This window comes from Macaca nemestrina, chromosome 4 (genome assembly GCF_043159975.1).
Source record: "Macaca nemestrina isolate mMacNem1 chromosome 4, mMacNem.hap1, whole genome shotgun sequence".
Classification (NCBI taxonomy): Eukaryota; Metazoa; Chordata; class Mammalia; order Primates; family Cercopithecidae; genus Macaca; species Macaca nemestrina.
In genome coordinates, this window is record NC_092128.1 from 121,099,242 (window position 1) to 121,115,997 (window position 16,756).

A 16,756-nucleotide genomic window follows, 5' to 3' on the forward strand; every position below is an offset into this window, starting at 1 on the left:
TCGCTATAGGCTGCCCAACTGAATGCAAAGCCACCCTCTTCTTTCCTGAGGCGGGAGTCAGCCGGAGCTCGGGCATCCACTCTGCGATTCACAGTTCGTGTTTCTTTGCCCCAGAAGAACACCCATAGGGACACACAGGAGGGAGTGAAGTTCTCCACGTAGCCACCAGAACCCACTGCCAAACCCCTGCCCCAGCATCAAACAGCATAATGCCCACGCCGGGAAACAGGGCACGATCCCTCACGTGGGCCTGGGAGCAGGCAACAGAGAGCGTATTGCTGGAACTGGGCACATGTGACAGTCAACAGGATGCTGTTCATAATTGCAGCAGAGCACAGGTGTGAAATCAGGATGACGCCAGCCTCCCTGGAGGACCTGCTGCCTCTCCTGCAAGGAAGGAACACTCAACCTGAGACTAGGGAAAAGCCAGTCTCGCAAATGTCTGAGGACAAGTGCACTTGGGCCAAGGGCAAGGTCAGCATGCACCTGCGGGCGTGCGAGGAGCACAGGTTGCTGACCGGCAGAACACGGTGAGGAGGTGAGAGGGGCCAAGAGGTGAGATGGGTGAAAAATGGCTGCTTCATGCAGGAGGGTGTGGGCCAAGGGGAAGACATGACCACAGCCAATCATTCAGCAGACACAGAAACCCCCCCAGTACATCCAATGACAGGTAGGTACTTTCATATCACCAGCACCCAGCAAGTACCTAACATGTTCATATTGATGCACATTTAGGGAATGCTCAGTGAGTTTGAAGGCGGCATCCAAAGCCAGGTGGCCCCCACCCAGGCAACTCATGACAAAGTGAGCCCACCCCACCTGCTACCACCTTCTTGCTCTGCCGGCCCAAGCCCCCGCCTGTTAGCTCTGGTCTCGGCCCCTCGTAGGGCTCTGCAGCTTGAGAACTAGGTGTTCTGACCTGGGCTGGGGATGAGGTCCCACCTCACCGTGTCACCCATTGCCCCCATTCCCCACCGGGGAGGGGCCAACCAGAAGGGTGATAGGTCTCTACTCTGTCCTCAACCAGGATCTGGGGTGGCTGAGGATGGGGGAGGACAGAGGACAGCATGAGGAGGGGTCAGGCAGAGGGAGGCCCAGGACTGGATGCAGGAATGCAAAAGAGAGAAGGCTGCATGGGGGTGTGGCAGGGACTGCTGCAGGAGGGGAAGGTGTCCGGCTGAAGTCCAAGGAAATGGCCCAGGCAAAGAAACGGAAGGAGAAGACAGCACGGGAGCAGGGAGGAGGGAGCAGAGCAGTTCAGTATTACTGGTGGCAAAGGAGAGCCCAGGCTGCTGGTAGGAAGGGTCAGGCCAAAGACAGGCTGAGGAGGCTGACCCAGTCACTACGCTACCTCCTGGGCCCTACTCTCCTGTCTCCCCTGCACCCCCAAGGCAGGGTGTACCAGGGGTCCAGCAGCTCCCAGCTTCACAAGCTGTCCCCCACCAGCTGAGACTCGAACCCTTAATCTGCACCATGCCACAGCCCCTCTTGCCCTGCCCACCCTCATGCCCACTCAGGAGGCCAAGGACTGGCCAAAAACTTACATTCAAGCACTTCCTGCAAGGGTCATTCCAATATCCAGAGCGGCTTCCTAAGGCGATAGAAAGGTCCCCTGGAAGGCCCCAGGGCAACCTCGCCTGGCACCAAAGAAGGGTCAGGGCAAATACTTCGGCTGGCAGGGACAGAGCAGCTCCGAGAGCATCTGCAGCCCCGTGCACCTACAGCAAGGTGGGAAATTCCACGTGTTCGAAGATTTCAAAGCCACAGAAAGCACATTCCCATCTGCCAGGAGAACATAGTTGATGAGGGGATATGGGCAGCAACAGCTTCAAAGCCCCACAACAAGGACTCAAGAAACGGGAGTCCAGGGTGAGGAGGTGACAGAACCAGCGATGTGAGCCAGGGCGACAGGGCCCAGGGTAACTGGATGATGGGGGATGGGCTATGGGGGAGAACACCAGGGTGACAAGGTGACAGAGTGATGGGGTGCGGTGACAGGGTACCATCCCCTCTCCCTCCCTGACATTACTTATACCTGGCCTCCAAACACACAGCTTGTTCTCCATAAAGCCTCTCCTCAGAAGCTGCCCTCAATGTCCTCCTTGGGTAGGGTTATTTTTAATCCCATTTCACCCATCTTAGGTAAAGACAGCACTCTGAGGATTAAGTTGTTTCTCTAGATGCCCCGGCACTCACCCCTCATAATGCATGAGCTAGAAAGGCCACATTCATGCCTTAGAAAGCTGAAAAAATCCATATAAGTACCCTGCAAATGCCAAGAACCTGACCTCAAAGACTAATTTACATGGAATTATCACCTCCACAATGTTGACAAATAAAAATGCATTTATACAAAATTTACCTTTTTTTAGTGAAGTTCTGAAGGGACAAGTAAAGCAAAATATAACTTTATAGCTATTTTTTCACAATACCAAATAGCTTTTTTTTTTCTTTAGAAAAAGAGAAATGTTGCAATGAAGCAACGACGTCCTTGGCAGTGAAGGACTCAAATTCCATCTCTCTGTCCACAGAGGGGCCAGGTGTTCCCTCTTTAGAGTCATTAAACTACAGGTACAATTCTCCTTCCTCTATTACTTGGGTACGTCCTTTAAGCCCCGGCTATGTCGTATGCACTTTTGTATTCCCAGAATGGGCAACCACTAAGAAACTGCCAATCATTTCCTCACTGTCCAAAGAACGAAATGTTCTAATGTTGTTTGGTTCCATCTTACAACTAAGCTGTTGTTTGGTTCCATCTTACAACTAAGCTGGGTTTCAGTTGAGGTCTGGAAATGTAGGATGAACCCCTCAGCCAGTACCCCAGAGCCTGCTAAACCAGAGTCTGGGGGTAAAGGAAAAAGAGGAAGGGGTCTTCAGGGATCCAGCCCCTTGGATCCCAGGAGCAAAGACCCCGTTCAGGGTTCCAGTAAAGTGCCCCTGGTCAACTGGGAATTCCTAAGGCCCCACTTGTTGGACAGGCATTGGAGGCTCTCATTTCATAACAGTGGGAGTATAACTGTCAGCCTCACATGCCTGAAGCAGTACTAGGATTCAAACCCAGAGCCTGCATGCCTCCTGGGCTGGCTCACCTCCTGCTGGCCACGTGGCCTCCCACAATGGTACAGACTCTTGATGGAGCCAAGACTAGAACAGCTGCTCAAGGCAAACAGACACAGGAAGGTGAGAGCCATAGAGGTACACACAGGCACCCTCCAACCTTCACGCCCTTGCACAGTGGCAAGGAGCTGGTTAAGGACGGTCAGCAAAAGCACAGCGGAGTCACATCAGGCCTGTCGGGAAGAGTGGACAACACAGTGGGAAGGCACAGATGCTGTCCCCCATGATCTGCCACTGGCTGGAGGCAGTGGACTCGCATGTTCCAGCAGCGCCTGAGGAAATCTCACTATGCACAAATGACACACCGAGGCCACAAAGGGCCATAAACGCAAAGCTTCAACTTTGCAAACTGGAGCTGCCAAGGACAGAAAAACCACAGGCATGACTGTGATATCCTGAGATAGCCAAGACTAGTACTTCCAGAGCCATCTGCGGGGAAGAAGCAGTTTTTGCTGTCCCTATCAACCTGTCAAGCACGGACACTTCACAATTCACAATAGCAATGAATTGCTAGAAAGTAAAATAAAACAAAAATACGATACGCACCCACATTTTTATTCTTAAATTCAACATTCAAATTGCTATAAAATCTCTAAACACATTTTCTCTATATCTCTACTTATCATGGACTGGAAATGAACACGACCTGGGACACAGCAGTGGGTGCATGAAAAGACCTTCCTTCAAAAAAGTCAACATTGCGTTACAACGAGGGATGGGAGGATGTGTCCTGAAGGGAGAGCGTGAGCCGCCCAGCTCTGAGCTGGTCAGTCTCATCTGAAGTGTTGATTAGTTCTAGTCCTTTCCCTTAAAGAGGGCTAGGCAAAACAGGAGAAAGGAAACAGGAAAAAGTGCCACAAACCCCAACAAAGGAAGGATGCCTGAAGGAGGCTGGGGGCTGGGTGAGTAATGACACATAACTTCAAATGCAGAGAGGCGGAAGTGATTTGCTCTGCGTTACTGACAAGGCCAGACGGGAGCACAGTCAATGTTACAGGAGGCCCATCTTCTGACCATAGATAAACAGGCTGTCCCTGAGGGTCACGAGTTCCCTTCTCTTTGGTAATCAAGTAATGTGACTCTGTGCAAAGAAAACAGTTGAATCAAGGATTCATGCTCCAACCAGGTACACCATGATGCCTTTCCAAGTCTGTGTGCACTTGATAACTGCCATCTCTCCTGGAAAAACACTCCCACAAGGTAGCCCTGCCTGCTGCCTCCTCTGCTGGTTACCTGCCTCCTGCCTACCTGCCTGCTGCCTGCCCTGCCTGCTGTAATGGCGACTGATATGGTTTGGATTGGTATCCCTGCCCAAAATCTCATGTCCATCCCCAAGGTTGGAGGAGGAGTCTCGTGGCAGGTGACTGGATCACCCTGGCAGGTGACTGGCAGGTGGGGGTTGCGGCAGAAGTCCCCCTTGCTATTGCATGACAGTAAGCTGTCACGATACCTGGTTGTTGGAAAGTGTGTAGCACCTCCCCTTTTGTGCTCTTTTCCTCCTGCTCCAGCCACATGAGACTTGCCGGCTTCCCCTTTGCTTCTGCCATGATTGTAAGTTTCCTGAGGGCTTCCAACCATGCTTCCTGTAGCCTGCGGAACTATGAGTCAATTAAATCTCTTTTCTTTATAAATTACCTAGTCCCAGATAGTTCTTTATAGCAGTGTGAGCGTGGAGGAATACAGTAACATGCAGACACAGCAGGTAAGTTGTGGTTTTTGTAGGTCTAATAGAAACTTTTGACACTTTACAACTGAAGAGGCAACCATCTGGTCTCATAAGTAGAAACAAACAAAAGCAAAGACTTTGATAAGTGATTTCATAGTAGCTTCTGGGCAGATGGCAAAGGGAAAGATGATTACTAATACTGAACTTACATGGGATGAAAAATTAAAAGAACACAAATATCTCTGTGGGGATTTAACCCCCCTGATAACTAGGAGGCAAACAGAAGTGGGACGTAGGTAGCCATGATTAGATATGTCCTTCTCAAAGGCAGCGCAAAGTCATAGACCAATAATGTGTTATGTTCTCCCACTGCTTATGAAATCTTACTAAAAAGATCATTAAGTAACTCTAGCGCCCCCAATCAATCAAAGAGATATCTGCACAGCCAAGCACACAGTGCCAAGGAAAAACCAGACAGTGCAATGGTTAACGACACAGGCTTCAGGCTTGACCCCGCAGGCCTGATCCCTGATCTATCCCATACAAGCTGTGTGACCCTGGACAACTTACCAGTATCTGCAAGCCCTGGTTTCCTTGAAAAAAGAAATAGAAAAAATAACACATCCAGAGTACTTGCCACAGTACCAGAGAGAGGATAAAAATAACACATAGAGGCCGGGTGCGGTGGCTCACGTCTATAATCCCAGCCCTTTGGGAGGCAGAGGTGGGCAGACTGCTTGAGGCCAGGAGTTCAAGACCAGCCTGGCCAACATGGTGAAACCCTGTCTCTGCTAAAAATACAAAAATTAGCTAGCTGTGGTGGTGCGTGCCTATAATTCCAGCTACTCAGGAGGCTGAGGCAGGACAGTCGCTTGAACCTGGGAGGTGAGGGTTGCAGTGAGCTGAGATCGCACCACTGCATTCCAGCCTAGGTGACAGAATGAGACTCTGTCTCAAAAAAAAAGAAAAACAAAAATAATACATAGAAAATATGTGATAAATACAGTTGTTTATATTATTCAAAAGAAAATCAGACTTTAAGCCCATACTTAAGTGGATGATGATGTTTGAGAAGATAAAAAAAAGCGTTGAGAATATACATATTTATGTATCTTTATTTCCATTTATTTACTTATCTGTCATATTTCATTGATTGTAAGACACGCCCCACTCTCCATTTTAACATTTTAAAAATGCAAACATCTTACAATCAGCACACGTGACACATTTAGGGACAATACATCATAATCTTTATTTCAGCTGAAAAGCTGTTGTTAAAACTGACTTATGGCATTTCATGATCAAAGAAGTTCAATAAGTGCAAAATTGCAGGATACAAATTCAATGTTTTATTACAATAATTCTGAGGAGGAGATTTTGGCATTTGGACAAAAACTTGTTCTCCTCAGTCTCACCAACATTAAACACACGCACACTTCACAGGGACGAACGTACCTCTGTTACTCAGTAGGAGAGATGGCCTTTTTCTGCTTTGATAATCTCATCTGTAAAGGGGACAACATGAAGGTCCCCACCACGTAGGGTTGGCAGGAGAGAAAATCCAAGGAAAGTCCTCAGCATGATGACCAGCATATAGCAAAAACCTCAGTTTTCTCATCTATAAAATAGGTATCATGAAGGTACCCAATTCACAGAGTTGGTGGAAGGCTGAAGACAAGGCAAGTACACAGGAAGTGCTGAATCTTTTCCCCACTGGCAGCCTCTGAGTGGTCAGCTTACAGGCTGTTGAATATGTAAGTTTTAACAGTTCTAGCAGGAAATGACATGGGGTGGGGGATTCATCACACTCCCCTCTACTTGTCTGCACAAAGCACACTACTGACAGCATCCCAGGCCACTGCAGCCCATGGGCGGTTGTTGCAGCTGTCTGTCTTCCTCCAGGGCTGGGAGCTCCCTGCAGGCAGGGTTGACATCTTGATCACCTGGTACCCTAATACCCAGCCATGGTCTGCCAATCAACTGTTCACAAATTAGTGAAAGTTACTTAGAACATTTAAAAATAGAGTTTTCAACTGATTCTGTAAGTTACAGAAACTATAAACTATTTACTAATATGTAATTAACTACCTAGGATTTAAATAAAAGCCAGTAAACAGCAATTAGACAAATCGATGAGTATTCTCCCAAACCAAACGCCATCTATTTGTTAGAAGTGAATATTCAGGTGATTTTAAAGACTTTAAAAGATTATAATCTCAAATTTACATAAGTATCACACAAATCACTTTAAAAAAAAAAAACTTACATTCTTAAAAATAATTCTACACTCTTAAAAAAAAAATCAGATACCAGCTCATCCAAATAGTGGCTCACATTTAGCAGGGTCTTTTGTGTGCTAAGCACAATGCCAAAGGCTTTATGTAAGTGTCCTCCAATTCCCACAATGATGCTGAAAATGTAAGAAATGTGGAGAATTTAAACACCGTGCTTAGAGCCATGCAAGGGAACAGTAGTCAACATACTGCCTGTTTTACTTCACAAAATATCTCCATAATACAGCTGCCATTCCTAAGTTCAGAATCATAACCTTAAATTACTCGGAAAACCATTTTAGGTAAATGTCCTATCAGCTGGAACAGTTAAACAAAATTTAAAGAGAGACATTTCAAATGATCTTCGTAACTTCCCACCTCAAGGGTTAAGAGTGGCAGGTACTATCAACAAATTTCTTAAAGAAAGTGTAGTCTAATAAAATGTCCCCTAGCCAAAGGATGGGGGGTGTAGTATTTAAAAATGAAAAACTATAGAATCACTCTTTCACTAAAAATAATAATAATAATAATAACAACAGTGACAGACTTTGGGAATGGCATTCATTTCCAGGAACTGAGCCCAATCAACTCTTAGAGATGATGTCATCTTTTAGCTCCTCCACGCACTGCCAAAAGATTAAGGAATCTGGGGCACCCAACAGAAAAATCCAAAGCTGTACGTGATCAGCAGATGAAGTCTCATCTGAGGACTGTTTCAAACCCAGAAAATGGGGAGGAGATGAGCTGATACAAGGAGGCCCCCTTGAGCCTCTGTCCATTCAAAAAGGTTCATTCTAGCATTCAGTGTCCCAGAAAAAATTTTTTTCTGTGAAGGGTCAAACACTACCCAACTCTGCCGATGGGGCTTGGAAGCAGCCATAGACGATACAAACACCAACGGCCAAGTTCCAATAAAACTTTATTTTATTTTTGGAGACCGATTCTTGCTCTGTCGCCCAGGCTGGAATGCAGTGGCGAGATCTTGGCTCACTGCAACTTCAACCTCCTGGGTTCAAGCGATTCTCCTGCCTCTGCTTCCTGAGTAGCTGAGATAACAGGCGTGTGCCACCACGCCTGGCTAATTTTTGTATTTTCAGTAGAGACGGGGTTTCCCCATGTTGGCCAAGCTGGTCTCGAACTCCTGGCCTCAAGTGGTCCACCCGCTCTGCCTCCCAAAGTGCTGGGATTACAGGCGTGAGCCACCACGACCAGCCTCCAATAAAACTTTATTTGCAAAAGGAGGTTGCAGTTCATCAAGCCCTGCACTGAAAGAGCAGGTTCCCCACCTGAAGGTTCAGGGACACAGCACTGAAATGGAACCACAACACACACCTTGCGGCGTCCTGGGGCTGGACGACGTGTATGTGCACTAACATTGTTGCTCCTATCTCCACCAAAAGCCGAGGCTCTGAAGGGCAGGATGGCAAGGAGAGTTTCTAAGACAGCTGATTTCTAAGCATGATTGTTTCTAATTCAGAAATCAGGAAACTACGAAAATAAAAATATTGCTTTTGGAAATTCAACAGTAAATTTAATCACCTCTATAAAATTCACACGCAAGTGTTTCATTTCTAATGCTCAGTTCAACTTTGTGTACAGACGTTTGTAGCCAAGCGCATTTTACTTCCTATTTTGCATTTTTCTGAAAGATAATAAATGTTGCTTTTATTTACCATAACTTTTGTCATAGGCGCATAATCCCTTCTTCAAAAGCCTGGAGGCTAGACATGGTTAAGAATTCAGAGTTTTTGGGAAGGGAGAACAATAACACAGTGTCCACGTCAATGAACACAGATGTGCAGGGCCTAGAGGGAGCCCCATAAACCCCATCCCACTTCCGGGGCAGACCCCGTGGTCGGCAAAGCTCTGGACAGACCACACTGGACTCTGCCGCAGCATAAGAAGAAACTTCTTGCGTCAGACTTTTTGATTTTAAAGTTGCAGACAATGAGCTACAGGACCCTACTAACAGAGCCCCCCCGAAGACCAAGGCAGCCGGCCCTCTCTCTCCCATTGTCCCATTTTATTTGCTTCAGAATTAGTATCATTATTCACAACTATCTCACTTGCCAGTTGTTCCATGTCTGTCTCCTCCACTGGGATGCAGGAGCCCCAAAGATCTGTCTGCTGAGCTCAAAGCTGGCTCCCTAGCCCAAAACATGTGCCTGGCACCTGGCTGGTGCTCTACCAAGATCCAAAGAATTAAAGATCACAGCCCTTGACTCAGCTTCTAAAGGATGACCAGGCGCTGGGTAATTTAGACGTATTTCCTCTAATCCCCACCACAACCCGGATACCATTAACCCTTTTCTACCAAAACCTCTGTATGGAAACTGCGGTAGGGAAAGTTGCAGGATTTCTCCAAGGTCAGAGAATTATGATGTGTCACGTTCTAAAGGAAAAAACTTAAGTCTTAAAAGTGAAGTGGGTCATCCCCAACCTTGCCAGAACCCCTCGCCAACTGCTGCCCTCCAACAGCAGGATGATTAAATGCATACAATAATTTTGGTGCTTAATATGCATATTTTAAAAAATCACATCAGTGACTCACGGACGGAACCACCTATCTAACCCAAGCCACTGCTGCAAGCGAACAGCTAGAATTAGAAAATTATTTGTATGCTGAAGGTTTTAAGAATAAATTTTTCTCTATAAAACTCTGGAGAGATTTATCTAATTATTATTATACAATCGCAGATTGCTCAAGACTGGAACCCATTGTAAATCACCCCGCATTCTGAGAAATTCTGGAACTGTCATCTTATTTTCCAGGAACAAGGGACATATGCTGCCAAGTCTTGCTGTTAGATTTTTTAAAGAGTAAGACAGTGCTTTCAAATGGCCCTGAGAGGCACTGAGTATTTCCCCAAAACATGACAGCACATGGCAGGGATGTCCACCCTTCCTTCCTGGCTTCCTGGCTCCAGGAAAGCAGCCTGGGGCATCGGTGACTACAAACACCTAACAAGGCCATCAAGGGAGGAACTGACTCAGCTTGCACATCTGCCACTTCTGTAGGTACCAGCAGGAAACTGGAAATGCCAGGAAGGGAGGGGACGCTGACAGAACTTCTGTGCCATTATCTGGCCCTAAAAGCGTATTCTATACCCAGCCGAGGACAGCACTACTAAAGTGACCTCAGAGAGCCTTTCCCTTGGGGATGTTGTTCTTGGAGCTCACTGATTGCACTCTCTTGGGACTGAGTAGGAAGCAGCAGGCAGGGGTGAGGGGTGCAGTCGGGCCTGGACAACTAGCTGACGCTAACTGGCCACACGAGAACTGGACTCGTGACCCGTGGGTGCAGCACAGAGCTATAATCAATGGGGGGAGGCAACCACAGCCTCTTAAAGAACAAGAAAACAATTATGCAGAGGCAGAGGCAGATGCCTTTTGCAAAGCTCACGAACTACACAGACCCAGGGGTCACCACTAAACTTCACAGTTCGCCAAGGTTTTAATCCTCTTTTCTGGCTTGTAACCAATTTTGGCTTTGTGTCACATTCGATGATTAGAATGAATGGTATTCCTAATCTTCGGCCTTTCTTCGAAGGTTTGTTTCACTTAGATACCAAAAAAAAAAAAAAAAAAAAATGTTCAAAGGCATCTTTTTGCAGCCATAATGCTGTAGGCAATTTCTCATCACAGTAGCTAAAAAGAGACTTCACAGACTAAGAGAGAAAATAACAAGTTCAAAGAAGTGCAAAAACCTGACCAAAGCCAGAGCATATGAAAGGACTTCCAAACCTAGGACTGCTCCAGCCGAAAAGTCACAGGCCTGGAAGAGACGGTGTAAGTACTTCCAATGACAAAAGCACGATTAAGGATGAATCAGGACTCGCGAATTAAATCTAAAGAACCAAAGACCATCCCCTAAAAATGAATCCATCTACACCGCCAAGTGCAATTCAAATAAAATCTGTTTCAGAAGATGAAGGGAAGTTGGAGATGAAACTGTTCTAGCAGCCCATGAAGAAGAGCCAGAGAAAGTGAAGGAACAGAAATGAACTTGTTCTCCCACAAAATTCCACCTGGGGCTCTCAGGAAAGGAAAGAGCCAATCTGTGGAGAGGACTCCCTCTAGAACACCTGTTAAGACACCAAGCCCTTTCTCCTTCCCACTCCCTCATGCCATGAGCACATGACTCCAGGTGAGTGTCCTGACATCCACCATCACTGCAGAACCTGTCATCAGGAGTGTCTGGCCCAACCCAGGAGGTGAAAAACACAGTGCCTGCTTCATTCCAAACATGGAAGCCTGGATCTCAGTGGGCAACTCTGTACTACAACCAAACTCTTTTAGAAAAGGACGCACAGTCAAACAGGAATATGACTGCGCTATCTTACAAGGCAAAGCAAGACACAGAAGACCGAGGCAGAAAGGGCAGTGGGTCTCTGCATCATGGGACTTGTCACCAGCCCCTGTTCCAGCGTGTCCTGGTGACCTGAGAGTGACAGAAACGATCCATGGCTGCTGCCAACATGTGTGCCCTGGCCCTCGACCAGCACCATCGGGCCAGGATCAGATATATGTGCTCGCCCATACCTGGTAGTACGGATGGTGCAAAAAGGAATCTGGGCAGCCAGCTAAAGCCATGGGTTCCTTCTGCCTTCTTCAAATTACATTTACTGCGCAGCAGCACCTGGAATAAAGACAGACTGTGAGAAGCCAAGCCAGAAAAAAAAAAATCCACTACTTATGGCTGGTTCAAGTGTGACGTGTCTGAATGGGCAGCTCTTGGCCTTAGCTTGTAGGTTCAGTAAGGACACTTGCTCGGGGCGCCAGTTTTTTGCTGACATGCAGAGATGGTCCCCAACTATGGGGCCTTGAGAGGTCATCTGTGAGGTCAAAAGTCTGTGGGGTAGAAGGGTGCCCAGAGTGGTGAGGGTGACATCAGATCCTCTAAATTTAACTCACACATTCCCAGCACTCCTCTGCACTGCCTCACCCTTCTTCCCTATAGCATCTATTAACATCCTGCAAACTGCATCATGCTTTCACAAATAGGGATTCAGACAAATTCCAAAGAAGCCCGGAAGGGGTTATGTGTGTGTTCGGGGCCAGGACACGGAACATTTGAGTGAACACTAGCTCCACCAGCCATAGAACAAGTCGGAATTCTCAGTGGACATTCAACCCAACAAACTCATTACACACACTCCCCTGCAGGCCACGGCACCTAGTACCGAATAAAATGAGGGATATTAATTCTAACAATCAGAATAACAACAACAAAAATCAAGACAAGACCCTGTTATGAGATGCACTATATCCTCCCAAAGTTCCTAAGCTGCAGCCCTAACCCCTAGTACCTCAGAATGTGACTGCATTTGGAAACAGGGTCTTTAAACAGGTCATTAAGTTAAAATGAGATGATCAGGGTGGGCCCTAATCTAATACAAGCGGTGTTTTTATAAGAAGAGAATATTAGAACACAGACTTGTACAGAGAGAAGACCATGTCAGGACACCTTGAGAAAATGAACATCTGCAAGCCAAGGAGACAGGCCTCAGGAGAAACCAAATCGGCTGATACCTTGATCATGGACTTCCAGTATCCAGGACTGTGGGAAAATGATTTCTGCTGTTTAAGTCCCCTTGCCCCCTCCTCAGTCTGTGGCACTTTGTTACGACAGTCTTACTAAACTAACACAAACCCAAAATATAAAATCACTACGAAATTCTCATCACAGCGAAAAGGAACAGAAGCATCCCAGATCTGTGAAATTTACTACCAACCATGTTTTCTGCAAGAGTTTCTCTAGAATCCCCCAAATCACCAAAGAATGGTCCCAGAACACTTTGCTGGGGCTGAAAGGAACCGGTCGAGAGCAGTGGAAGTACTGGCACGATGAAGGCAGCACGTCCACGACCTGGCTCAGATGTCCCCAACCTACTGAGTGAGAACTGTGGCCAGGATCCACCCTTTGCCTCTGCCACAACCAGCAGCCCTAAGGCCTCAGCCTTTCCCAGTTCGCAGTCAGCCTGTCCTCGGGGTAGCTGGTGTTACACGTCAATAGCCCAGGCTCTAATTTCCAGTCACTTAGCCAAACACTAGTCTGGCTGTTGCCATGAAGGTATTCTGTAGGAGTGGTTAATGTCTACAATCACTTGGCTTAAAGGAAATGACCCTTAACAGAGACATTACCCAATCCACAGAAGGCCTTGGGAGCAAACACTGAGATTTCCTAGGGAAACAAGAATTTAGCTTAAAGACTGCAGCAAACTCCTGTGTGAATTTCCAGTCCGCCTGCTCTGCAGATTTCAGACTTGCAAGCTCCTTAAAATAAATCGTTTTATATATTGAATACATATGAATATAAATATTTATATATTTAAATATATATATATTTATTTTCATACACATATAGGTGTGGGTTCACTGTACAGGCCATCACCCCTAGCCCTCCATGTGGACCAGTGCCCCAAATCATTTGCTGCCAGATCGCAGGACCACGCCAGGGTGTCTCACGCGGGCAGCCAGGCAGCCTCTGCCTCCCACACTAGCAAACACAGTCTTGTGCATCTCCTCACTCTGTACCTTACCCCACCACCTCCCATGTCCTAGCCCCATCTCTGAACACTCCTTCTGCCTTCTCCCCTACCTGCAGGGACCTGTTTCTCTCCCCTTCGCCCACATCTCTGAGGGCCTGGGAGAGGAAGGAGTGTCCTCTTGGCCACCTTGCCCGCTGGGTGACGGTTCTGCCGCATCCCACCAGGCTGCCCATGCGCCGCACGCCTCCCTGCTGTGGTCATCTCCCAGTCTCCCAGCTCACCCGTGCAGACCCACTGGCCGTGACTATTACACCTTCTGGAATTCCTGGATGTGTTCAACATATTGAAATATGTTCTTATTTTCTCCCTGAAGTTTCAAACTTAATGTGTGTTAAGACTGTCAAAAATATCACTTAATATGCCAGTTTTATTACCTAAATATCACCTTTGTAAGTATTTGCCAAAGGAGATTGCTTCTCAGCCAGGAAAATGTGTGTCCCATAAGTCCAGTGGAACAGTTTCCTCGGGACAAGGAAACTATAGTTAGATACAGTAAGAGGGCTGGGCTATCTCTGGTCTCTAATAAAACGTAACCAATCCACAGCTAACATTATGCTTAATGGTGAAAGATGAAAAACTTCTCCCCTGAGATCAGGAATAAGACAAGGACGCCAACTTTCACCGCTTCTATTTAACATAGTATTAGAAGTCCTAGCCAGAGCACTGAGACAAGAAAAAGAAATAAAAGCCATCCAAACTGAAAAGGAGGAACTAAAATCATCAAGGTTCAGAGATGATATATGATATCTTATATGTAAAAACCATAAATATTCCATAATAAAAAACTATCAGAGCTAGTAAATAAGTTCAACAAAAAGGTACAGGATACAAAGTGAACACGAAAAACCATTTGTGTTTATAAATTAAGAACAATCCAATAGATACTTAAGAAAACAATTCCATTTACAATAGCATCAAAAATAACAAAATACTTAGAAATACATGTAATCAAAGAGGTGAACTACTTGTACACTGAAAACTAAAACATTGCTAAAAGAATAAAGACATAAATAAACGGTAAGACATGCTGTGTTGGAGGAACTAATATTGTTAAGATGAAATACTACCTAAAGCAATCTACAGATTCAATGCAATCCCTATCAATATCCTACTGGCATTTTTTTTGCAGAAACAGAGCTGAGGGTTTGTGAAGGGCTGATCCTGTAAAGTTCTGCAAGCAAGCTGGCTAAGACTTAAAGGGGATGATTTAGGTTTTTCTGTTGGTTGAACATTAAAATGAAAGCACACAGATGCAGGGCCAGAATGTGGGCCCATGTGTCTGAATAACAGGGTTTCCTTAAAAAAACTGATCTGCTATTCAATGAAAAATTGTAAAGAGCTCTAAAAAGTTTATGAAAATCCTACCTTGTGGTCAAACTAAAACTAATTAAAACTAGATAGATTTATAAAATGTTATTAAAAAGTAGCTTTAGCATTAAAGATGCACTAATACAAACATGAAATTTGGTTTTCTCTTTTGAAAAAGATTTTATATAATATTGTGACAATGAAAGATTTTTTGTTTGCCTTTTGAGTAAACTACACGGGGAAAAAAAAAAAACTGGAAGAGAAAGAACAAAAAACAAAAGAAAAAGCCATCCTAAAATTCATATGGCTTCTCAAGGGACCTGAACAGCCAAAACAATCTTGAAAAAGAACAACACAGAGAACTCACATTTCCTGATTTCAAAACTTACTAACGGCTGGGCATGGTCGCTCACGCCTGTAAACCTAGCACTTGGGAGACCGAAGCAGGCGATCACTTGAGGTCAAGAGTTCAAAATCAGCCTGGTCAACATGGTGAAACCTCATCTCTACTAAAACTACAAAAATAAGCCAGGTGTGGTGGTATGTGCCTGTAATCCCAGCTACTTGGGAGCCTGAGGCAGGAGAATTGCTTGAACCTGGGAGGTGGAGGTTGCAGCGGGCCAGAGATTGCGCCACTGTACTCCAGCCTGGGCAACAGAGCCAAACGTCATCTCACAAAACAAAACAAAACAAAACAAACAATAACAAAAGAACTTACTACCAGGCTACAGTGATCAAAACAGTCTGGTAATAACATAAGAACTAACATACACCAAAGGAATAAAACAGAGAGCCCAGAAATAAATCCTCACATATATGATCAACTGATTTTCAATAAGGATGCCAAGACTGTTCGCTGAGGAAAAGACAGTCTTTTCAACAAATGAATGGTTCTGGAGGCTAAGTGTGGTGCCTCACACCTGTAATCCCCACACTTTGGGAGGCAGAGACAGGTGGATTGCTTGAGCCCAGGAGTTTGAGAACAGCCTGAACAACATGGTGAAGCACCGCCTCTAAAAAAATTAGCCAGGCATGGTCATGTGCACTATAGTCCCAGCTAATTGGGAGGCTGAGGCAGGAGGATCAATTAAGCCCAGGGATTGAAGATGCAGTGAGCTGTGATAACGCCACTACACTCCAGCCAGGGCAACAGTGAGACTGTTTCAAAAAACTAAAAATAAAATAACAATTTTTTTTAAACGGTCCTAGGAAAACCGGACATCAGCATGCAACAAAATGAAGCTGGACTCTAAACTTACACCATAAGCAAAAAGTAACTCAAAATGTATGAAAGACCTAAACGTAAGAGCTAAAACTATAAAACTCTTAGAAGACAGGGAAAAATCTTGAAGACATTAAATATGACAATGATTTCTCAGATACGACACCAAAGGTGCAGGCAAAAGAAAAAATCAACTGGGCTTCACCAAAATTCAAAATGTTTGTGCATCAAAGGACGCTATCAAAAGATTGTAAAGATGACACATAGAATGGGAAAAAATACTTACGAAGCATTTATCTGATAAGGGATTAAAACCCAGAATATATAAATGATATGGTTTGGCTCTGTCCCCACCCAAATCTCATGTTGAACTGTAATCTCCAGCGCTGGAGAGGGGGCCCGATGGGAGATGACTGGATCACGGGGGTGGTTTTTAATGGCGTAACGCCATCCCCCTAGTGCTATCTCATGATAAAGTTCTCATGGGATCTGACTGTTTAAAAAAGTGTGTAGTACCTCCCTCTTCACACTTTCTCCTGCTCCAGCCACGTAAGATGAACCTCCTTCCTCTTCCACCATGAGTCGAAGTTCCCTGAGGCCTCCCCAGCCACGCTTCCTG

General features: G+C 45.7%; 1 protein-coding gene across 6 annotated transcripts in view; it reads right to left on the minus strand.

Moving 5' to 3' along the window:
- Window positions 1-16,756, minus strand: part of LOC105492378 (growth factor receptor bound protein 10) — a 203,309-nt gene that overhangs the window by 131,800 nt on the left and 54,753 nt on the right. For 3 of the 6 annotated variants that reach the window (XM_011759439.3, XM_011759441.2, XM_071095191.1), the window contains one exon: window positions 11,599-11,695. The exons of the other annotated variants lie outside the window; for them this stretch is intronic. In XM_011759439.3, coding sequence (XP_011757741.1) covers window positions 11,599-11,649 — 51 coding nt within the window. In that variant the 5' untranslated portion in view covers window positions 11,650-11,695. Of the gene's footprint in view, window positions 1-11,598; window positions 11,696-16,756 lie in introns of those variants that run through there. 6 annotated transcript variants of the gene reach the window in all.